General features: G+C 44.1%; 2 protein-coding genes across 2 annotated transcripts; both read left to right on the forward strand.

Moving 5' to 3' along the window:
• Positions 1–305: 305 nt before the first annotated feature.
• On the forward strand, positions 306–2,196 carry LOC123054845 (ribosomal RNA processing protein 1 homolog). Its single transcript, XM_044478711.1, has one exon. The coding sequence runs from the start codon at positions 386–388 to the stop codon at positions 2,051–2,053; it is 1,668 nt and encodes a 555-aa protein (XP_044334646.1). The 5' UTR covers positions 306–385; the 3' UTR covers positions 2,054–2,196.
• A 9,709-nt stretch (positions 2,197–11,905) lies between these two features.
• Positions 11,906–12,956, forward strand: LOC123050287 (RING-H2 finger protein ATL43-like). Its single transcript, XM_044473108.1, has one exon. It carries the CDS (start codon positions 11,984–11,986, stop codon positions 12,575–12,577), a length of 594 nt encoding a protein of 197 aa, XP_044329043.1. The 5' UTR covers positions 11,906–11,983; the 3' UTR covers positions 12,578–12,956.
• Positions 12,957–23,785: the final 10,829 nt, after the last annotated feature.

The following is a 23,785-nucleotide window of genomic DNA, read 5'->3' on the forward strand; positions in this document are numbered from 1 at the left end:
TCGATAGACGGTGTGGCAACGGTGCCTTTGTGTTCTGGTAGTCCTTTAGTATAGGACGATGGTTTATATATGAATCAAAGGAAATTCCCATGAACAGGGAGCCAAACCCGAATCAAATTAAAGCGGTCTAGAGCCGAAAGGGGGTGGACCGAAAAATCCATGGTTCATATCCTTTCCCCGCCTGACGTCCCCTGTTTCCTAAACTGACCCCACGTCCAGGCCCGCCTGTCAGACTCCGACCTACACGGGCACCCGATCCGAACCGGAAAATAAAAAACGAAACGGGGTCATTTCAAACGCCGAGACCCTCCCCGAATCGAACGCTAGGGTTTGCTCCTTCCACCATCCCCTGTTTCCTCCCCACCCCGCCCCCGCCCCCGCCCCCATGGCCGCCGCCGCCGCCTCCGCGGAGGCCGCCGCCATCACGCGGCGCCTGGCCTCCTGCAACACCGGCGCCCGCGAGCGCGCCGTCCGCCACCTCCTCGCCGACTTCCTCCCCGCCTCCGCGCCGCACCTCTCAGCCACCGACCTCCTCAAGCTCTGGAAGGGCCTCTTCTTCTGCTTCTGGCACGCCGACAAGCCGCTCTACCAGGCCGACCTCGCCTCCCGCCTCGCCGCCGCCGTCTCCGCCGCCGCGACGCCCGCCGCCGCCGCCGACTTCCTCGCCGCCTACCTCGCCACCATCCGCCGCGAGTGGTCCGCCATCGACGTCCACCGCCTCGACAAGTTCTACCTCCTCAACCGCCGCTTCCTCCACCACGCCTTCCTCTTCCTCGGCGCCCGCTCCTTCGCGCCCGACGTCACCGCCCAGATCGTCTCCGTCATCTCGGAGAAGGCCGTCCTACCGGAGGCCGACAACGCCACCGGTCGTGGGCTCGGGTACCATGTCGCCGATGTGTTCCTCGACGAGATCTTGCCCGTGCTCCCGGTTAGCTTGCAGTCGATGGAGCTGCTGTTGGCCCCCTTCTTCACTGTGCTGGAGAAGTCGACCGACAGGGTGCTGGTGAGTAAGGTTAGGTCCAGCTTGTTTGAGAGGTTTCTGGAGAGCGGCAGTCAGCTGCTTGAGATGGCGAGGAAAGGAGAAGGGGTGGAGAAGGGGAGCGTGGAGGAGAAGCTTGGAAAGGTCGGGCTGTTGTTTGGATTCAGCAAGAGGTTCCTGGATATCGGGGCGAGTGCTGAGACAGTGCAGGGAAATCGGAAGGTGGTGTTTGGGCTGAGGGATGCCTTTGTTAAGCTCGAAAAGGGATTGGAGCTGTCTGGGGTTAAGATCTCTGAGCCAGAGTTTCAGGGCACTCAGGTGCCAATGGTGGCAGTGGTAGAAAATGGCATGGATTTGGATGAGGCAAAGGTGGAAAAGAAGAGGAAGAAGAAGAAGGCAAAGAAGGCTGCATTAGTTGAAGGTGGGGAGGAGGAGGAGATCAAGGCTCTGAAGCAAGAGAAGAAGGTGAAGAAAGACAAGAACAAGAAGGAGAAAAAAGAAAAGAAGAAGAAAAATAAGGTTGAGGATAGTGATGGAGGGGATAGCAGTGAGCAGAGTATAGATGCCACATCAGAGGACCAGCAGATGGGCGATGACCCTGATGCCATTACATTTGATGAGGCTTTGATGTCCAATCTTCAAAAGCAGTTTGAGAAGGCTGCCGCAGAAGCTGGGATGCCGGTGACACCAGTTACTGCTAAAGTGGCAAAGAAGAGGAAGCGCTCAAAATCTTCTGATAGGTCATCAGAAGTTTCTGGTGGAGGTGTGGGTAGCGAAGGTAATGTTCCTGCTCAGGATGGAGATAAGAGTGGTAAGAAAGTGAGGTTCTCAATGAAGAGTAATCTAGTTTGGAACCCTCCTACTCCTTTACCACCACAGTGCTTGAGGCTCCCACCATCTGCTACTCCAAGAGGGAGTGCACTAAAAAGTGGAGTTCGGCCTGGGCCTATAAAGGAAAGCTCCACGCCGGTGAAGAAGGCCAAGGCAAAAGCAAAGTCTGCAAAGAAGATGTTGAAGAAGAGCCCTTCCTCGGCTGTGAAGCGCTTGCGGAAGTTGCAAACCTTCTCCGCGTGAAACTCTTGAATGTATGATGGCATGTCGGCCGTACCATTCTGCCTTTTAAATTGTGCTCTCATCATAACTTGATTCTTCTCCATTAGGTAGTCTTATACACTGTTGGCTTGCTACCTTTGCATTATTTATGGATTGCTTAATTATGTGTCTTGTCATAGTGCATTCTTGATAATCTTGTGATAATTATTGTTTTGTGGTAGCAGAGTGCTTTTGATTTCTCGCTCTCTGATAATTCCTATTTGGTTCTAGCTTCATTTGCATCGTGGCAATGGCTTAGTGCTTGTCATAGTGCATTCTTGATAATCATGTGATGATTATTGTTTCGTAGTAGCAGAGCCTTTTTGATTTTCGCTCTCTGATAATTCCCTTTTGGTTCTAACTTCATTTGCATCATGGCATTGGCTTAGTGCAGTTCATGATTTATAATTGACTGATCCGTACAAAGTACAAACTGCATATGCAATGTCATATTGTTAGTGCTGAAGACAGGCTGATTGTTCTCTTTGTTCCATGATGTTTCCTTTGGAGGAAGTTAGACATAACAATACTTAGAAACCTTGCATGATGAAGATAGCCCTTGATATATTTTGCTTCCTTCAGTACAGATGGACCCCCCCCCCCCCCCCCCCCCTCTGATTGTCGGTATATTTTGATGGGCAATACTCATGGGCTGCTTTCTACAGACTGCAGGCGCAATCTCGTATTGGTAGTGGCGAATCAGGCTGATTGTTCTCTTTGTGCCTTGATGTTTCCTTTTAAGTTAGATTAGACGTCACAATCTAGAAGCCTTGCATGATGAAGATAGCCCTTGATATATTTTTCTTCTGTCAGTATACTTTGATTGCCATGGCCCCTGATTGTCATTATGTTTTTTTGCTTCTGTCAGTATGCTTTGATCGCCATGCCCCTTGAGCCTTGATTGTCAGTATATTCTGCTTCTGTCAGTATACTTTAATTGCCATGCCCCCTGATTGTCAGTATACTTTGCTTCTGTCTAATATATTTGGATGTATGTTTTTAAATGAGATTTTTGTGGTAAGTAGTTAAATCACTCTTACTGGTCGTACATCTGTTTTGACCTGGTTTGGGAAATGACCAACTAGATGTCTTCTGCAAGACTGCAACTTTTGGTTCGATTCATGGGTAATACTTGTGAAGTTCATCTTGCAATTCAATATGAGTTAATTGGATTGTATGAATGATGATATGTCTAAGGTAGTAAGGTTATTTTGTTCAAATACCCTGAGCCCAGGATGTTCCTATGTAATCTTACATTCTGAACTCACAAGCTCATTGTCAAATTTGGTGACTAACAGTCATATGCGTCTTGGGCGATGCCCCCCCCTGATTGTCTATATTTTGATGGATGTTGTTATCTGAAATTTTTGTGGTAAGTAGTTAAATCGCTGTTACGGGTCGTGTACCTGTGTTGATCTGGTCCCAAAAAATGAGCAACTAGATAGCTTCTGCAACTTTTGGTTCAATTTAGGGGTAAATTAAATCTGCACCTGTAAAGTTCATCTTGCAATTCAGACTGCATTACTTGGATCATATAAACAATGATGTCGTTGGTTATTTTGTCAAATACTCTGAGCCCAGGATGCATAACTTTTTTCTGAATCGGATGTAATATAGGCACGTTTTATTGTGTTCACTCATTTCAGCTGTATGTAGTACATATTGAAATATCCAAAACATCTTATATTTGTGAACGGTGGAGTACCTATGTAATCTTACATTCAGAACTCACAAGCTTAGTGTTGAATTTGGTGACTAAATTATGTCGGTTTATCGTATCAGTCGTGTGACTAGCAATTGTATGCATTTTGCTATCTTCCGCAATGTTGTCTTTGTCGTGTTCAGACTTTTTTGTCTAGATTACGGCGAATTTCTCTGTCTGTTGCTGATCATCCCTGAGCTGGAACTTTCAGTCCTCCAAAATTACTACTTGCTGTTGCAGGGTGTCGTTTCAGCCTGAGCTTCAGTACCGCTGCTGACAACAACATAGTGTCATTGTCATCCTTAATGATAGTGGAAAAGCTAGTTTGTTACAGTATCTTTCTTTGAGTTATTCATTCATCCTTGATACCACAATAGTTTCACGTTGCCTCGATTTTCGCTGTCGCATGGCTCTGAATTGTGATTGAACTCGTGTATTTTGAGTTGTATGATTGGGATAAGTTTTTCTGTGCGGTATACGGTAGTACCACTTGGTCAAAAATTAACCTGATCAAATATAGTTTCATCTATTTTGAAGCCCTAGATACCTCCATTGCACCTCTGAAAACCTTGATGCCGTTTACCTAATTTTTTTGTCAGCATTGTTTGAGATCGAAAGTGAAATCTCTGTCTTGATTGATGGTTACAGGCGCTACTTATACCATCTGGAGAGACGCGAACGAAGGGAGGCGTCGGTTCCGGGGGCAGGAGCGAGAAGCTGTCTGTGCGGGACAAACCGCACGACGGTTTGGGCAAGGGGAGATTTTCCCCTAATTACAAATTGTAATTAATTCTAACACTCCCCCTAATCTACACTTGACCATGTAGAACCATCTTCACGATTATCCGGGAAGCTCTATCATCTCAAAAGATTCTCCTTCAAAAGTTCTTCATAAAATCTTTGATGAGATCCTGAAACATATACTCACAAAGAAAGATAGCATAATGTGATGTCATTAAAATGAGGATATCTCAAGAAGAGACTCCCCCTGACACCTGCAAGTCCCTAAGTCTTCGCATACCAATTCCATGAACACATTTTTGGAATGTAGAATTTTGTAGAGACTCGGTAAATAAATCAGCAAGGTTGTAGCATGATTTGACTTGCAGAATGCTTATTTCCCCGCTTTTCTGAAGATTATGGGGGAAAAACCATTTAGGAGAAATATGCTTGGTGATATTACTCTTGATGTATCCTGTTTGCATCTGCGCAACACAGGCCGCATTATCTTCATAGATAATGGTAGGTGATTTTATCGAACCCATTCCACATGACTGTTGTATGTGGTTTATCATTCTGCGAAGCCATACACATTCGCATGTTGCTTCAAATAATGAAATTATTTCAGAATGATTGGTAGATGTTGCCACCAGAGTCTGTTTCGAAGACTTCCATGATATAGCAGTGCCACCATGTAGGAACACGAAGCCGGTCTGAGATCTGGCATTATGGGGATCAGACAAATAACCGGCATCTGCATATCCAATCATATCAGAGTCCTGATTTTTCTGGAACTGGAAAAATAGGCCAAGATCCTTTGTGCCTTGGAGATATCGAAAGATATTCTTCACTCCAGACTAATGACGTTTGGTGGGAGCTGCGCTATGTCTAGCAAGTAGATTCACTGCAAATGCAATATCAGGTCTTGTGCAATTTGCAAGATACATAAGCGCTCCAACAGCACTAAGGTATGGAACTTCAGGTCCCAACACCTCTTCTCCATCATCCCTTGGTCTGAACGGATCTTTCTCTATGTCTAGAGATCGAACCACCATGGGAGTTTTAGATGGATAGGATTTGTCCATATTGAATTTCTCCAATATTTTCTGGATATAGGCAGATTGGTGTACCATGATTCCTGAGGGAAGATGCTCAAGTTGAATACCTAAGCAAAATTTGGTTTTACCCAAATCCTTCATCTCAAATTCCATCTTTAGGTGATTGCGTGCTTCATCAATGTCTGGTGTGCTGCCGATGATGTTGAGATCGTCAACATACACAGAAATGATGCAAAATCCTGTAGAGGACTTCTTGATGAAAACACATGGGCAATCAGCACTATTGGAGTAACCTTTCTGAAGAAGGAACTCACTGAGTCGGTTGTACCACATCCGTCCCGACTGCCTTAAGCCATATAATGACTTATTCAGCTTTACACAATACATGTTGCGTTTTGCATTTTTATTCGGGACAGAGATTCCATCAGGAACCTTCATATATATGTCCGAATCTAGTGACCCGTAAAGGTATGCGGTCACGACGTCCATCAACTGCATAGATAGACGATTGCACTGCCAAGGATATAAGATATCGGAAAGTGGTTGCACTCATTACTGGAGAATATGTTTCAGTGAAATCAATGCCGGGTTTTTGCGTGAAACCTTGTGCTACTAGCCTTGCTTTATATCTCACCACCTCATTGTTCTCATTCCGTTTCCGGAGAAAAACCCATTTGAATCCCACAGGGAAAACACCGGGAGGTGTAGGTATTGCTTCAGTGAATACCTTTCTTTTGTTAAGCGAGGCAATTTCTGCTTGGATTGCATCCTTCCATTTAGGCCAGTCGGAGCGCTTTTGGCACTCAACGATAGACCTTGGATCATGATCAGTGAGAAGGGTATCTGCAATCTTTTCAGCAAAATATATGTCGACAGTCGTAGTCTTACGGTCAAATGATTCTCCAGAATCAACATAGTTGATGGAAATTTCCTGCACCCCTAGTGACTCTTCGTGATTTCCCAATACGATCGAGTCTGGGTGTTCCGATGTCCCAGTTAGTTTGTGCATACTGGAACTGGGTGGTGGAGGTTGCCCTTCCACCGGGTGTATACTACCCATCAGGTGTTTGTCAACGTTGAGTTGACCTGCATTTACTGACTCCGAGGTTTTTTTCCTCGATTTCCTTTGCTGCTTGCTAGAAGCATGCTTCGGGTCAGAGGCTGTACTACTCCCCCTCTTTTTAGGAATAGGGAGTTGAGTGGTTTTTATTGGTACCTCCACTCTTTCTGGCGCGTTTCTGGCCGGGTTTAAGGATTTTGTAACACCTTTCAAATCAGTAAATGAATCTGGCAGATTATTTGCAAGATGTTGCAAATTAATGATCTTCTGAACTTGAAGTTCGGTCTCTTGGGTACGTGGATCAGAGGATGAAATGGCATGAGCATTCCAATCAATTTTTGGGCATTCTTTCTGGTACTTGAAATCTCCCCCTAATGCCGGAAAATGTTCCTCATTAAATATGCAATCAGCGTGACGGGCTGTGAACAGATCCCCAGTCAGGGGTTCCAGGTACTTGATAATCGACGGTGATTTGTACCCCACATAGATCCCCAACTTCCTGTGTGGGCCCATAGATGTCCGCTGTGGTGGTGAGATCGGGATGTATGCAGCACATCCGAACTTACGCAGATGGGAAATGCTTGGAGGATTTCCACGTACCAATTCCAGAGGGGAAGAACTGTGATATGCAGTTGGCCTCAATTGTATCAAGTCAGCAGCGTGTAAAACAGCGTGACCCCAACAAGAGGTTGGCAAGTTGCAATTCGTCAACAAAGGTCTTGCAATGAGTTTGATCCTCTTAATCAACGCTTCAGCCAAACCATTTTGTGTATGGACATATGGAACAGAGTGCTGAACTTCAATCCCCAAAGCCATGCAATAATCATTGAAAGCACGTGAGGAGAATTCTGCAGCATTGTCCATTCGAATTGATTTAATTCGACTTTCAGGATAATGGGCTTGCAACTTAATGACTTGCCTCATTATCTTGGCAAATGCATGGTTTCGTGTGGATAGAAGACACACATGTGACCATCGTGTAGATGCGTCAATTAGAACCATGAAATACCGGAAAGGTCCAGATAATGGCTGAATGGGACCACAAATGTCTCCTTGAATACTTTCAAGGAACTGAAGTGGTTCAGCTTGTATTTTGAGGTGTGAGGGCCTCAAAATTAGCTTTCCCGTGGCACAAGATGTGCACACAAAATCAGAAGATTGAGGAAATTTTGACTCAAGCAAATTATGACCAATGGAATTGCTAGTAATTTTTCTCATCATCCCTATTCCAGGATGGCCTAGGCGATCATGCCAGGTTTGGAATGCGTTAACATTCTGAAAATTACTTTGTATGCAACATGTTCCACGGGTTTGATGTACGTATAGTACAAACCAGACGATAGAGAAGGAATTTTCTCATGTACCTTTTTGCCATATCTATCATCTTTAGTAAAGAGTAGATACTCCTCTTTGTTGTCTTCATGGGTTTCAATATGAAAACCATTTTTACGGATATCTCGATAACTGATCAGGGTACGTGCAGAATCGGGATATAGTAAAGCATCCTCAATTGTCACATATGTACCACTTGGGAGGGTGAATATGGCACGTCCAGTACCAACAATCACAGTATCGCGTCCAGCGATAGTTAGAATATCTCCATTCGTCTTTTTCAGAGTTTGGAAATATTTCATCTCCCTCAGTATGGAGTTTGTGGCACCACTGTCCACAAGGCATAATTCCTCTTCCATCGGATTGTCCCCGTAGAAAACTATATAAAACAAAGAATTTTCAATAAGAAAACCTCATAGTAATATATAGAATACAATCTTTATTATATCAAATGTGCTGATACAATACAATATAAAGACAACAACAAACTTATGTTCTTATTACAATCATCACAAATGGACATAATTAAGTAGATCACTAGGAGATTGAGGGACTAGTCGAAGTCGCCAAACACGTTGTTTGCGGTGTACTCAATCAACGTGTTCTCCATTTCAGCAGTAGCCTCAGGCAGATAAGGAACCACGGCGTTGCTCGGTCCAGGAGGAACATCGTGCGAACCACCAGCTCCTTTTGCGCTATCCGGATGAAGGTTGAAGTTGGCTTCAAACCTTTTCCCTTGAGGTGCTTTGTGTCCCTGAGATTGCTGGTACAGCATAACCAGATGCTTGGGCATTGTGCACTTTTCAGTAGAATGCGTGGAGCATCCACACTTGTTGCAAAGCTTAGATTTATCAAGCCTGGGCTTTGAAGTGCCTTTTCCCTTGCCTGGGTATCTAGATCTCCTGTTCCCATTGCGCTTTCGCTTATGCTCGAAATTGGATTGTTTACCCCCAGGGGTACCATTAAACTTTTGTCTATTTGCAGCATTCAGATGGACTTCAGGTAAAGGTTGTGCCCCAACTGGGCGCTGAGAGCCATTCTTAGCAAGTAGCTCATCATGCTTTTCAGCCTGAAGTAACATGTGAATAAGCTCGGAATAGACAGTGTAGTTACGAGCACGGTATTGTTGTTGGAGGATCCTATCTGAAGGGAGCATAGTAGACAAAGTTTTCTCTATCTTCTCCCCCTCAGTAGGTTCCTTCTCACAAAAGCGCAGTTTGGAACATATCTTATGAACAGCATGATTGTACTCACCGATGGACTTGAAATCCTGAAGACGGAGATGAGTCCAATCATGGAGTGCTTCTGGCAGGACTACTGCCTTCTGCTGTTCATACCTCGTTTTGAGGGCCAGAAACAGAGTACTAGGAGATTCCTCCTGTAAATACTCAGACTTGAGATCTGGATGAATATGGTGCCTAATGATGAATAAGGCAGCATAGTTCTGCTGTTCTGTCAGCGGCGTGGCCCCAGCCGGGAGAGGAGTCTCCGGGGGTTGTATTGCACGCGCTATCCCACGGGACGCAAGACTGATCTTGATGTCCATAGCCCATGTAGGGTAATTGTGGCCATTGAGGGCAAGCTCCTCAAACTCTTTGGCAGTCATCTTTGCCTACATGAGAAAACCAGAGATAATTAATTTACAGGTGGTAAATTAAAAACCATCATGGTTCTGTAATAAGAATGCAAAAATTTGATACTCAAGTGTAAACTTGAAAAATTCTCAACCTCAATTGTGTGAACATAACACTTTGAAGATCATTTAGATCTCACAGTAATAGGCTATATCGCCATTACCTTGTGTATGCTACAATTCAGATATAAGGAATACACGTTGGAGGTAATCGCTTGTCGAGAATGACAAAGCGTAGACCTCACAGTAAGATGGGATAATCTGCAAATGAGCAGTAGATCCCAACTCATTACCTTGTGATTCCAAATATAATGAGGGAGAAAAATATTCAAAAATTTGCAAGTTTGGTGTGCGAGAGAAGATGATCTCGATCGCTAAAACATGTTCAAGAGAACTTGATATGTGGTAAACACATGGAACATGTCATACTTCCCAGATGAAATCCGGTACTTTATTTATATTATCAATCCATTACATAATATAAACACATTAATAATTACACAAGTCCTAGTCAGATGTAATCTAGAACAGGACTAGAATGTAAGTAGCAGTCAAACTAGGTACTAAATAGTACTAAACATAGTCTAAAACTGCACTAATACAATAATTAGTACTAATGATCAATGAAACAGAGAAAAAAATCATAGCCACCACGAGGACCCGAATGCGTCTGGGCCTAGGCTTGCACGTCCTTTGGCCAGCCCATCCGCCGCCGCACCGCATAAAGCAGAGGGGAGAGAGCGGTTACGGATACGGGTCGGATACTCCGACCCCCCCACCACTGCTCGATCCCCACCCTCTGGTCACAGCGCCGCCGCGGGGAGGAGTGGCCGCCGCCGCATCCCTTCTTCTCCAGTGGTTACCGGCGCAGCCCCGCCGAGCTCTCCTCGTCCGAAGATGAGGCAACGACGACGGGGTCCGGGTGGACTCCTGGAGGCGCGGCGCTGGCGAGGCCGAGGCTCGCCGGAGCCCACGAGCTGGCGGCGGCCGGGACGGCGGTCGAGGGCTGCTACAACGTGCCCGAATAGGCGACCGAAGCGCTGCTCAGCGCGGCTGCTCGACCCCGCGGCCGTCTCCTGTTGAGGCGTGGCGGTGGCGTCAGCGTCCTCCATGCCTGCTCCAAGGCGGACGACTCCGGAGGCACCGGTCGGCGCGGAGACGAAGGCGAGCGCCTCCTCCTCGTTCACGACGGCGCGCATCGGCACGGGGCAGTATCCGGGCGGGCCGTCGGCCTCGGCGGCGGGCGTTGGCGTCGACGGCGCGAGCCACGCGGCCGGCGGAGGAGGTGGTGGAGGCTGAGATCCAGGGGGCGGTGCAGGCGCGGCTGCAGCCCTGTGCACCATGGAGGCGCTCGGGCCGGCCACTAGCCAGGGGTCGAACCCCATGGGCGCCGGGCCACGGGCGCCGGGAGCACCATCGTGGGTGCGTCCAGGGGCGAGGGGAGCACCGCGGGGGGCGCGTCCAGCGGCGCGGTGGCGGCCAGGAGCACCACGTCCAGCGGCGCGGTGGCGGCCAGGAGCGCCATCTCCAGCGGCGCGGCGGCCGAATCGACGGATGGCTTGCATCCGGCGACGGAAACGCCGGAGTCCACCCACTCCATGGTAGCGACGACGGTATCGACGACCGTCCTCGCGGATCAGGCGGAGGAAGAAGGAAACGAGGTTAGGCATCTCACCGGCGGCGAGTGCTCCCTCTCTTCTCCTTTCTCTGATGTTTCTTTTGCTCTCGCTGGCTATTCTACGTGCGTGATAACGTGTTTGAGATCGAAAGTGAAATCTCTGTCTTGATTGATGGTTACAGGCGCTACTTATACCATCTGGAGAGACGCGATCGAAGGGAGGCGTCGGTTCCAGGGGGCAGGAGTGAGAAGCCGTCTGTACGGGACAAACCGCACGACGGTTTGGGCAAGGGAAGATTTTCCCCTAATTACAAATTGTAATTAATTCTAACAAGCATAAAGTTCTCTGTGACCCCTTTCGCGCCCTCCAAACATCAACCACTGCACATTCAATGCCAAACAACGATACTGTCTGTCAACACTGTTTCGTTACATCTCTATCAGTTGATTCGTTTGTCATTATTATAGTACAGTTGCTCGACGTTGCAGTGTCACATCGGGTGGTTTCGATGCATGAATAATGAGTTGTATTATTATTGGGAAATTAGCGTGGTAGATAGACAATACAACCATTTGATCACACCATTTCACAATCCAATTCCCGAAAGGAAGTACCGAAAATTAGCTACGGATCAAAGATAGCTTTCCTCTATTTTTAAGGCGCCGGCTGGCCTCCCTCGCGCCACCAGCTCGCACGCCCTGCACCACTCGTACGCCGTGCCAGGCAACAACCTTTTCCTTTTCCCTCGAATGGTTTGACTTGGGCGCGCCGGCCATGACCGACACGAGATGATGGCGATGCCGTCGTCGGCGTCCTCCACGCCGGCCGCCGACGTGTTGGGCGTGCCGCCCCCGCTGCCGCCGCCGCCGGGCACGGACGTGTCCGTCCTCGTGGGCGTGCTCACGGGCGTCCTCCTGGGGCTCTTCCTCTTCCTCATCTACGCCAAGCACTGCAGGCAACGCGGTGCCCGCGGCGCGGCCGGCCGCCTGGGCCTCGGGTTCCGGGCGTCGTCGACGTGCGACCGGTGCCGCTCCGGCCTGAGCCTCTCGGTCGTCGACGCGCTCCCGGTGGTCAGGTTCGGGGACATGGGCGGCGCCGCGGCGGCCGCGCAGCCGGAGTGCGCGGTGTGCCTGGGCGCGTTCGACGCGGCGGCCGACGAGCTGCTCCGGGTGCTGCCCAAGTGCCGCCACGCGTTCCACGCGGGCTGTGTCGACACGTGGCTGGAGGCGCACTCGACGTGCCCCGTCTGCCGCCGCCGCGTCGGCAAGGAGGACGCGTTCGCCGTGATCCCCAAGCTGGAGGCCGGCGTGGATCACGGTGACGCGGAGTGGTATCCGGCCCGCGAGGCGGAGATGCAGATCGTTGTGCGCCGACCGGCGTGACGAACCGAGGGAGCGGCATTCGACGGATGCATTTCCGGGTCAGCATGCATGAGAGCTCGCACGGCACGGCAAGGAGGATGCCTTCGCCGTGACCCCCGAGCTCGACGCCGGTGAGGCTGAGCTGCAGATTGTGGTGCACCGACCGGCGTGACTGGCCGAGGGACGGTGGTTGGCCACGAGGGTTCGGTTGCCGTCACTGTGCAGCCTAGCTGACGGCCGTCATTCGTTCATGATCTTGCTTCGTTGCACGCGCGGAATGTCGCCGGCCGGCCGGAGGGAGCGCGCTTTTTGATAGCTATACTAGGCGGGCATTCACCGTCCGTATGTAAAGTGTACAACACGTGTGTATATATAGTTTTGGAGTTGTCACGTGACATACCGGAACCCTGTCCACGTAGGTTTTGTTTAGCACAGTATAGACGAAAACGCTCATATATATATATATATATATATATATATATATATATATATATATATATATATATATACACACCTTATCCGTATGAGCATCTCCGAGAGACCGACTCGGCATATAGATTTTACGAAGTCATCGCAGGCGCCTCGTAGTCGATGAGAGCGTCTCCTCCCACTGAACACGCATCGACGGAATTCTTGAAATAAATTCAGGATAAATACAAGCACCAGGACTTGAACCCTGATGGGTTGGGGATACCACTGTGCACCTAACCATCCAACCACAGGTTGGTTCGCAATGTCCACGTTGGTTAGTAACAATAATTGGTGCAAATAAAGAGCTTAGAAAAAAATAAATCAGATTTATTACCTCTAAATGCTACGAAGCTAAAAAACCCACGAGGATAGTCATCGGGTAAGTGATTTCGGACGCAGCCGCCACCTCCTCCCAAAAAGGAGATTGGGGTTTCTCTGCCTCTCACTGACGTCGCCGCTGGTCCGCCTTGTCTCCGATGGCCTTAGGGCCATGGGGGCGCGGTGGATCCCGGCCCTTGCCGGAAGGAGGGTTTTCGTTTTTAGAAGTTTCTTTGAGTTTTATTAGGGTTTCTGTCCTGTTCAGGAAGACGAGAGGGCGGCAACTCCCTGAAGATGGAATAAATTTCTCCCCGCCTAGCCCCCGTCCTAGTGCTGCGTCTAGCATCGTCGGCGGGCGTGTGTAGGTGTGTCTTCGGTGAATCTGTCTTTGGTGAACCTGCTCGGATCTGATCGTTCGTCTACGTTCGTATGTCTTTAGGTTGGATCCTTCCGGTCTACGCTACTAGTCATCGGCGAAGGTTGCTGTTCTGATGAGCTGGTCCTATGTGGCCTTAGCGCGACAACCTCCCGACTATCTACTACAAGTCATGCCCGGCTCTGGTGTGGGAGGGGCGATTGGCGGCACACCTTCGGCTCGCTTCAGTTATCTAACTCCAATGGCTATCTGGTGTAGTACATGCTTTGCTAGAGGTAGAGCCTTCGTTACCGGATCTGACATTCTTCAAATCCCAATGTTATTTGTGTCGGTAATATCTGGTTCCATTGTTTAATTCATTTGTTACATTAATGGTAGCACTATATCTCCATATAGTCCATTCTATAGTAACACTATATCTCCATATAGTCCATTTGCTATATCTCCATATAGTCAATATTCATTTGCAACTACACCATGATCAATCAATACACTTTTATTGGTCCAGATTATATTCTATTGAAAAACTTCTCAAGCCTCAATCTATATCATTTGTAGATCCACAATTATGTTCATTTCTGAAAACTATTTCAAAATTATAGCCCGATAGTTAATTAGTTATGAGGATGTCTTTGTGTAACCATTACAACAAATATTTTGTGTAACTATTTACAACAATCTCTTCATCTCCTCCATGGACAAGAAGCAAAAACCTTCGTCCAACTGAGGCACTTAATCTTTAAATAGTGTGCCTCTCTGGGATCACTACGGTGCTTACTATTAACGATTAGTTTATACGAAATATATGGCTTTGTATGTTTGATAGCATAAATGATGAATTCAATCTCTGAAGCACATGAACTCTATTCATCCACACATGCTCATCAACTATTGATTTATGCACAGTGTTATGCTATGTGACATTTTGAGAAAACATTATCTCCTTTTAAACTTCTTTAAAACTTTTGTCATAGTACATGTCTTAGCATTATCAGATGCTTCAATCTATCTATATAGATTTTCATCCAGTAATTCTAAGTCCCTTTTAGAAATATGATTTTAATCGTTTGTGCTAATATACTTTATATTATTTCTGATAAAGTGACATATCATACACATGTAAGATAAAAAAATGCAATAGAGCTCCCACTAAACTTCTTGTATCCACAAGTTCCTTGATAAAGTTCTAAATTTTCTAATTACTTCATAAATTTCCAGCTAATTGATACTTTATTCCAAATCATACACATGGTTTTGAAATATTTATATCATTTCGGTATTCCTAACAAAACCTTTTGGTTGTATCTTATATACATCTTGTTTGAAATCTCTTTCAAAATAGTTGTGTTAGTCATTTGTTATATATCAATAATATACAACACTTATCATTGTAATCCATTTACACATTTAGTATTGCTACTAAGAAGAAGATTTGACAAGATCAACTGTTCTTTTCCTACAGAACTATTTTGTAAAACCTTTTCTTCCAGGATCATTATCCATGAATATTCGAAGATCCAATTGTACACCTTCTGAAGGTTTCACCAAGTTCAAAAACTTGTTCCTTGCATATGGATTTCACTTTGGATTTCTATGGTTTAAGTAATACCTTTCTAGCTGGGCGTCATCACCGCTTCTTCGTAGTGCGCAGGTTTCATCTTCTTCTAAGATGAATTATTCAGTAGATTTGATAATCTTTCCTGACCTTCACATTTTGGTATTATACATCTAATGTAACATATTCTCTGCTCAATTTTATAGACAAAAATACTCTAGAACATTTCTGGTTTAGTCTTGTTTTAACTTAAGATGGAGATTCAATAATCTCAATAAGCTGTATCATCCTCCCACTTACTCCTTTAACGAGTAGAACTTTTTCTCGAAAATATTCATTCTCTGACAAACATTTTGTCCTTTGAATTTTGTGAGAGGAACACAAAACCTACAATCAAGCATTGGTCTAAAATATACTACAACTCTTTATAGTTTTATCAGACTTTTAGGTGGTGCATCTGTTTAGTGAATATTATGTTGTTTATTTTATAAATTTGATTTTTTAGTAAGAGTAGATCGGTAATAATTCCTCAATTATTCAATTGTTTGCTAAACTTATGAATTAGATATATTTGTTCATGAAAGAAGAATCAGACTTAGATATATTTCTTCATGAAAGAAGAATCATGTGTATCTTTTGTCATAATGATATTATATCTTCATCCTAAATTTCTTTGAACTACTTCAAAAATTGCAGTCCTTATGTTTTTATCAAGTCAATCATATTTACTTGTAACATTGATGAAGTATAAATATTCATCGTGCCCTGTTATATTTATCGGACTTTATACATCACAATGTATTCAGTTAATTCAAATAAAAGACTTTTATACTTTATCTCTATGAAGGTTAGTTATCCGATATAACCAAGTAGTGCCACACACAAGTGGTCTTATCAGTCTTCTCAAGACGTTTAGCTTTAATGTTATAGATTACAAACTTCAAGATTCATCATGAATAAACCATCACAAAATATATGTTTAATCAAAAACCATATTCTCATAATAATCTGAACAACCATTGATTAAAACTTATAAGAATATCCACCGCATAACCCATAGAGTAATGCATTACATAACTTCGAAGCTAAATAACTATTATTTCAGTTCTAAGATAAATCTTCAAGATGAACTAAAGACATGACTTCAACGGTCTTTGAGTAGCGATCCCATCACCATTACCGACTTGTATCACGACTTCATTTCTTCTCTCCTTATGAGCTCTCTGTAGTCCTTGTATCAGTTTGCAAAATGAGAGCAACCGATCAGTATCAAATACTCATGACATACAGAAATTTACAAGTAGAATAACTTTAACTTAGTATAATGATTATACCTTTACCGGAAGAACTGTTCATCTTATCCGCCAAATACTTCTTGCTCTTGCGCTTCCAGTGTCCCTTATGTTTGCAGTAGAAACATTCAGTATCTTTAGTTGCTCCGCCCTTGTTTCTCTTCTGAGACTCAGTCTTACCGGCTTCAGGAGATTTCTCCTTCTTGGACTTGTCCCTCTTCTTGAAACTGGCGGTCTTATTGACCATCTACATTGTTTTGTTCTTCTACATTCCAGCTTCGCAGTTTTGAGCATAGCAAACAACTCATTTGCACTTTTCTCCATCTCATTCATGTTGTAATTCATGATAAAATCATCATAAGATGGGGGGAGTGAAGCAAGTACAATATATGTATCGAGTGTTTGTGGAATCCAAATTCCAGAGAAGCTAGTCTACCAACATAGCCAACAAGCTTTACTATATGCTCACTCACTAAGGAACCCTTTTTCATCGTGCTTTCAATTAAGGACTTGGTTAACTCAAAAAGTTTGGTCCTTGCCTGCTTCTTGTACAGAACTTCTAGTGACCCAATTATAAATTGAGTCGTAGATCATTCAAAACACTTGTGTAGTTTAGGATCCATGCCAGTTAACATGAGGCTCTGGACTGAATCGTAGTCATCACTATGATCAGCGTAAGCATCAACTTCTTCAGGTGGTTGATACATCTCAAATGTATATATAATTTTTGATTGTTCCACTCTATTATAGTATCAATCTTGAATGTTTTATATTCATTTACAAGCAACTATATATCATTTCCGGGACTAACCTATTAACTTAGTGCCCAATGCCAGTTGCGATTTTTGCTTGTTTTTGGTTTTTCAGAATATCAGTACCAAACGAATTCCAAATGCTACGAAACTTTTTGGAGATATTTTTCTGGACAAAAGATACACTAGAAGCTTCGGGAGAGGGCCAGAAGATGAAGTGTGGGCCCACAAGGCACCAGGGTGCACCCCGGTGGCTGGTGGGGCCCACGTGGCTCCGTTTGACCTAAATCCGCCTCTATAAATTCTCTAAAATCGGGAAACCAATAGGGAGCCAGCCAAAATACTTTTCCCGTCGCTGCAAATTCCAGAACCACGAGATCCCATCTGGAGGCCTTTTCCAGCACTCCGCCGGAGGGGGATTCGATCACAGAGGGGCTCTACTTCAACCTTGCTGCCCTTCCGATGATGTGTGAGTAGTTTACCATAGACCTACAGGTCCATAGTTAGTAGCTAGATGGCTCTCTCTCTCTTTTTGATCTTCAATGCAATGTTATCCTCGATGTTCTAGGAGGTCTATTTGATGTAATCACTTTGGTGGTGTGTTTCTTGGGATCCGATGAATTGTGAGTTTATGATCAGATTATCCATGAATATTATTTGAGTTTTTTCTGAACTCTTTTATGCATGATTGTTATAGCTTCGTATTTCTCTCTGATCTATTGCTTTGGCTTGCCCAACTAGATTGATTTTTCTTGCAGTGGGAGAGGTGCTTTGCAATGGGTTCGATCTTGCGATTCTCAATCCCAATGAGAGAAAGGGACATGGCACGTATTTGTATCGCTTCCATTAAGGATACAAATATGAGGTTTATTCATGCATGAGTTTACTTTGTCTACATCATGTCATCTTGCTTAAGGCGTTACTCCGTTCTTTATGAACTTAATACTCTAGATGCATGCTGGATAGCGGCCGATGTGTGGAGTAATAGTAGTAGATGCAGGCAGGAGTTGGTCTACTTGTCTCGAATGTGATGCCTATATACATGATCATAGCCTTGAATATCGTGATGATTATTTGCTTTTCTATCAATTGCCCAACGGTAATTTGTTTACCCACCGTATGCTATTTCCAAGAGAGAAGCCTCTAGTGAAAACTATGCCCCCGGGTCTACTTTTATCATATATAAAATCCTAAAAATACTTTGCTGCAATTTACTTTATTTATTTTATTTTGTATTTTTGTTCGATCTATCTATCAATTACTAGACAACTTAATCTTGCACGTAACCACCGAGGGATTGACAACCCCTTGTTCACATTGGGTTGCAAGGATTTGTTATTTGTGTGCAGTGCTGTTAACGAGGTGTTGCGTGGTTCTCCTACTGGATTGATAACCTTGGTTCTTAACTAATGGAAATACTTATCTCTATTGTACTGCATCATCCTCTCCTCTTCGGGGAAATCCCAACGCAGTTCACAAGTAGCAGGAAGAATTTCTGGCGCTGTTGCCGGGGAGACATCATCAACATCTATCAAGTACCTACACATAAACTTTCATCATCAACATTATTTGCCATTTGCCTCTTGTTTTCATCTCCCCCACTTCTAAAAAGTTTTTACAAATATACAAAAAAATCCGTGTGCCTTTTTTGCGTTTGCCTTTTTGTTTGCTTGTTATCTTGTTTGCCTAGTTACGATGTCTCAAGAAAATACAAAAATGTGTAATTTTGCCAATACTAATAATAATGATTTTATTAGTACTCCGGTTGCTCCTCCCGCCGCTAGTGTGGAGACTTGTGATATTAATGCCACTTTGTTAAATCCCCTTATGAAAAAACATTTTTCTGGTAGTCTTAATGAAGATGCTGCATCCCATCTTAACACTTTCATAGGATTGTGTGACATGCAAAAGAAAAAAAGATGTGGATAATGATATTGTGAAATTAAAATTATTCCCGTTCTCACTACGAGATCGTGCTAAAACTTGGTTTTCATCTTTGCCACGAAATAGTATTAATTCTTGGGATAGGTGTAAAGATGCTTTTATTACCAAGTATTTTCCTCCCGCGAAAATTATTTCTCTTAGAAATAAAATTATGAATTTCAAGAAACTTGAGCATGAACATGTTGCCCAATCTCGGAGAGGATGAAATTAATGATAAGAAATTTCCCTACTCATGGTTTAAATTTATCGACGATCATACAAAATTTCTATGCGGGATTGAATTTTGTTTGTAGAAATCTTTTAGATTCCACCACGGGTCGTAATTTTATGGAAATTATGTTAGGAGATGCTACCAAATTTCTTGCTAATACTATGGCAAATTATTCACAATGGCATACCGAAATAACTCACACTAGTAAAAAATTAATTCGGTTGAAGAAATTAGTACTTTGAGTGATAAAGTTGATGCACTTATGAAATTGGTTGCTTGTAAAAATGCTCTTATTGATCCTAATGATGTGCCATTGTCCACTTTGATTGAGCAAAATAATGATCCCGTAGATGTGAATTTTGCCTCATGAAACAATTTTAATAATAATGCTTACGGAGGTAATTTTAATCCTAGGCCGTTCCCTGGAAATTCCTCTAATAATTATGGAAATTCCTATGGTAATTCTTATAATAATAATAATAATAGGATGCCCTCTGATCTTGAAATTAATATTAAAGAATTTATTAATGCTCAAAAGGTTTTCAACAGTACGATAGAAAAAAGAGAGTAAACTTGATGATATGTCTAGAAATATGGATATAATTGTTCATGATGTGGAAAACCTTAAGTCTAAAATTTTGCCACCTAATCTTGATATTAGTGAATCAATTAAAGCTCTTTATGTCTCCATGGATGAAAGATTGAAAGTAAAGAAAGAACCGCTAGATTGATGGCTAAGAGAGAATTCTTAGAAAAGGCGATTCTGCCCGATTTTTATCGTAGTAATGATGACGATATTAAAATGATTGGTGTTTCTTTTATTGAATCTTTATTTAGCAATGTTAAACTTGATGAAAAGGCGACTGAATAAGAGTCAAGTTTAGCTAGAAGGCGTCCCCATAGTTCGGAGGGTGAAAATATTAATGAAGAAATTGATAAAAGTGGGTTTGAAGACGTAAAAACTTTAAATAGTGGTGTGCCCACTCTTTTGGATTACTAAGACTTTGATTATGCTAGTTGCTCTTTGATTGAGTGTATTTCTTTGTTGCAATCCATGTTAAATTCACCCAATGCTTATGAACAAAATAAGGCTTTTAGTAAATGTATTGTAGAAGCGATGATGAAAGATTTAGAAGAAAAGTTAGAATTAGAGATTTCAATACCTAGGAAATTATATGATGAGTGGGAAACCACCATTAGAGTCAAAACTAAAAATTATGAGTGCAATGTTTTATGTGATTTGGGTGCTAGGGTTTCCACAATACCAAAATCTCTATGTGATGTGCTAGGTTTTACCGATATGGATGAATGTTCTCTTAATTTGCACTTAGCGGATTCTCCTATCAAGAAACCTTTGGGTAGAATAAATGATGTTCTTATTCTTGCAAATAGGAATTATGTACCCATTGATTTCATTGTGCTTGATATTCAATGCAATCCGCCTTGTCCCATAATACTTGGTAGACTATTCTTACGAACCATAGCTGATGTTATTGATTTGAAAGAAGGGAATATAAAATTTCAGTTTCCGTTAAAGAAAGGTATGGAACACTTCCCTAGAAAAGAATTAATCAACCATATGAACGTATTATGAGGGCAACCTATGGAGTTAACTTGCCTAGCTAGGGGCGTAAAACGATAGCGCTAGTTGGGAGGCAACCCAATAGTTATCTTAATTTTCTTGTTTATTTTTCTATTTTCTTGTGTGCACACATTTATGCTACTGTTATAATTGTGTTTTTATGTTTTAGTTAGTGTTTGTGCCAAGTAAAGCCTTTGGGATGATTTGTATGATAGTTGCTTTGATTCTGTGCAAGAATGGAAACTTTTGCTTCTAATAGAAGAATTGTTGAGATTTGCTGGAGTGTGATAAAATTATGAATTTTTTACACATGATTTATACAAAAATTTACCACGTTTTCCTAATTATTCAGAATGTTTGGAGTTATATAAATGTGGTCATTGTACGAATTGCTACAGACTGTTCTGTTTTTGACAGATTCTGTTTTTGTTGCGTTGTTCGCTTGTTTTGACGAATCTATGGATTGTATCGGGGGTATTGATGACCCACAAGTATAGGGGATCAATCATAGTCCTTTCGATAAGTAAGAGTGTCGAACCCAATGAGGAGCAGAAGGAAATGACAAGTGGTTTTCAGTAAGGTATTCTCTACAAGCACAAAAATTATAAGTAACAAGTAGTTTGATAGCAAGATAATTTGTAACGAGCAAGTAACAGTAACGACAAAATACTATGCATCAAGGTAGCCCAATCGTTTTGTGGCAAAGGACAGGCCAAAACGATCTCTTATGATAAGCAAAGCATTCTTGAGGGTACACGGGAATTTCATCTAGTCACTTTCATCATGTTGGTTTGATTCGTGTTCGCTACTTTGATAATTTGATATGTGGGTGGACCGGTCCTTAGGTGTTGTTCTTACTTGAACAAACCTCCTACTTATGATTAACCCCCTCGCAAGCATCTGCAACTACGAGAAAAGTATTAAGATAAAATCTAACCATAGCATTAAACTTTTGGATCCAAATCAGTCCCTTACAAAGTAGCGCATAAACTAGGGTTTAAGCTTCTGTCACTCTCGCAACCCATCATCTAATAAGTACTCCACAGTGCATTTCCTTAGGCCCTAATAAGGTGAAGTGCCATGTAGTCGACGTTCACATGACACCACTAAGGGAATCACAACATACGTACCATCAAAATATCGAACACATATCAAATTCACATGATTACTTGCAACAAGATTTCTCCCGTGACCTCAAGAACAAAAGTAACTACTCACAAATGATAATCTTGCTCAAGATCAAAGGGGTATTAAATAGCATAATGGATTTGAACATATAATCTTCCACCAAATAAACCATATAGTAATCAACTACAAGATGTAATCAACACTACTAGTCACCCGCAAGCACCAATCTAAGCTTCCGGTACAAAGATTGAACACAAGAGATGAACTAGGGTTTGAGAGGAGATGGTGCTGTTGAAGATGTAGATGGAGATTTCCCTCCCCAAGATGGGAGAGTTGTTGGTGCTGATGATGATTGTCGGGGGAAACGACACCTACGGGATCCCAAGGAATCCCTTTTGCTATGGTTAGCGGGCGCGGGGCTGTGGGAAGAGCCGGATTAGAAGAACAACGCGGGGGGATTATCTAGGTTCGGGCTGCATGCGATGCGTAATACCCTACTCCTGCTGGTTTATGTTTATCTGGTGTTCTTGGACTAGCTACAAGGCGTGAAAGGTCCAAAAAGTCCGAATCCTCTCTCAGTACGCCGCGGGCCTCCTTTTATAGACAAAGGGGCTGCCACAGTGGCACACAGGAGGTGGAAAGCTATACAGTGGTCGAGTCTATCCTCTGGCACCGTAGGGCAAATGCATTTAATGCGCCGCTGACGTGTCCTTCTGTTGGGGATCGTTGCAGAAATTAAAATTTTTCTACGCATCACCAAGATCAATCTATGGAGTAACTAGCAACGAGAGAGAGGGAAGTGCATCTTCATACCGTTGAAGATCACGAGACGGAAGCGTTACAAGAACGCGGATGAGGGAGTCGTACTCATAGCGATTCAGATCGCGGTTGATTCCGATCCAAGCGCCGAACAACGGCGCCTCCGTGTTCAACACACGTGCAGCCCGGTGACGTCTCCCGCACCTTGATCCAGCAAGGAGGAGGGAGAGTTTGAGGAAGAGGGCTCCAACAGCAGCACGACGGCGTGGTGGTGATGGAGTGGCAGTTCTCTGGAAGGGCTTCGCCAAGCTCACACGGAGGAGGAGAGGTGTTGGGGAGGGGAGGGGCCGCGCCTTGGATGTGGTGCTGCAGCCCTCCCTCTACCCCTCTATTTATAGGGAGAAGGGGGAAGGGGGCTGGCCCCTCTAGATGAGATCTAGAGGGGGGGGGGGCGGCCAAGAGGGAGGGGGCTTGCCCCCCAAGGAAGGGGGCGCCCCTTTAGGGTTCCCCCCAACCCTAGGCGCATGGGCCCTAGGGGGGATGGCACCCAGCCCACTTAGGGGCTGGTTCCCTTCCACCTACAGCCCATAAGGCCCTACAGGGCAGGTGGACCCTCCCGGTGGACCCCCAGAACCCCTCCGGTGGTCCCGGTACAATACCGGTATACCCCCGAATATTTCCGGTGACCGTATGATGACTTCCCATATATAAATCTTCACCTCCGGACCATTCCGGAACTCCTCGTGACGTCCGGGATCTCATCCGGGACTCCGAACAACATTCGGTAACCACATACAAATCTTCCTTATAACCCTAGCGTCATCGAACCTTAAGTGTGTAG

The sequence above is a fragment of the Triticum aestivum genome, chromosome 2D (assembly GCF_018294505.1).
Source record: "Triticum aestivum cultivar Chinese Spring chromosome 2D, IWGSC CS RefSeq v2.1, whole genome shotgun sequence".
NCBI lineage: Eukaryota > Viridiplantae > Streptophyta > Magnoliopsida > Poales > Poaceae > Triticum > Triticum aestivum.

Bases quoted from the DNA above. Each gene is read 5' to 3' on its own strand.
- LOC123054845 (XM_044478711.1), top strand. From the start codon at position 386: ATGGCCGCCGCCGCCGCCTCCGCGGAGGCCGCCGCCATCACGCGGCGC.
- LOC123050287 (XM_044473108.1), top strand. From the start codon at position 11,984: ATGATGGCGATGCCGTCGTCGGCGTCCTCCACGCCGGCCGCCGACGTG.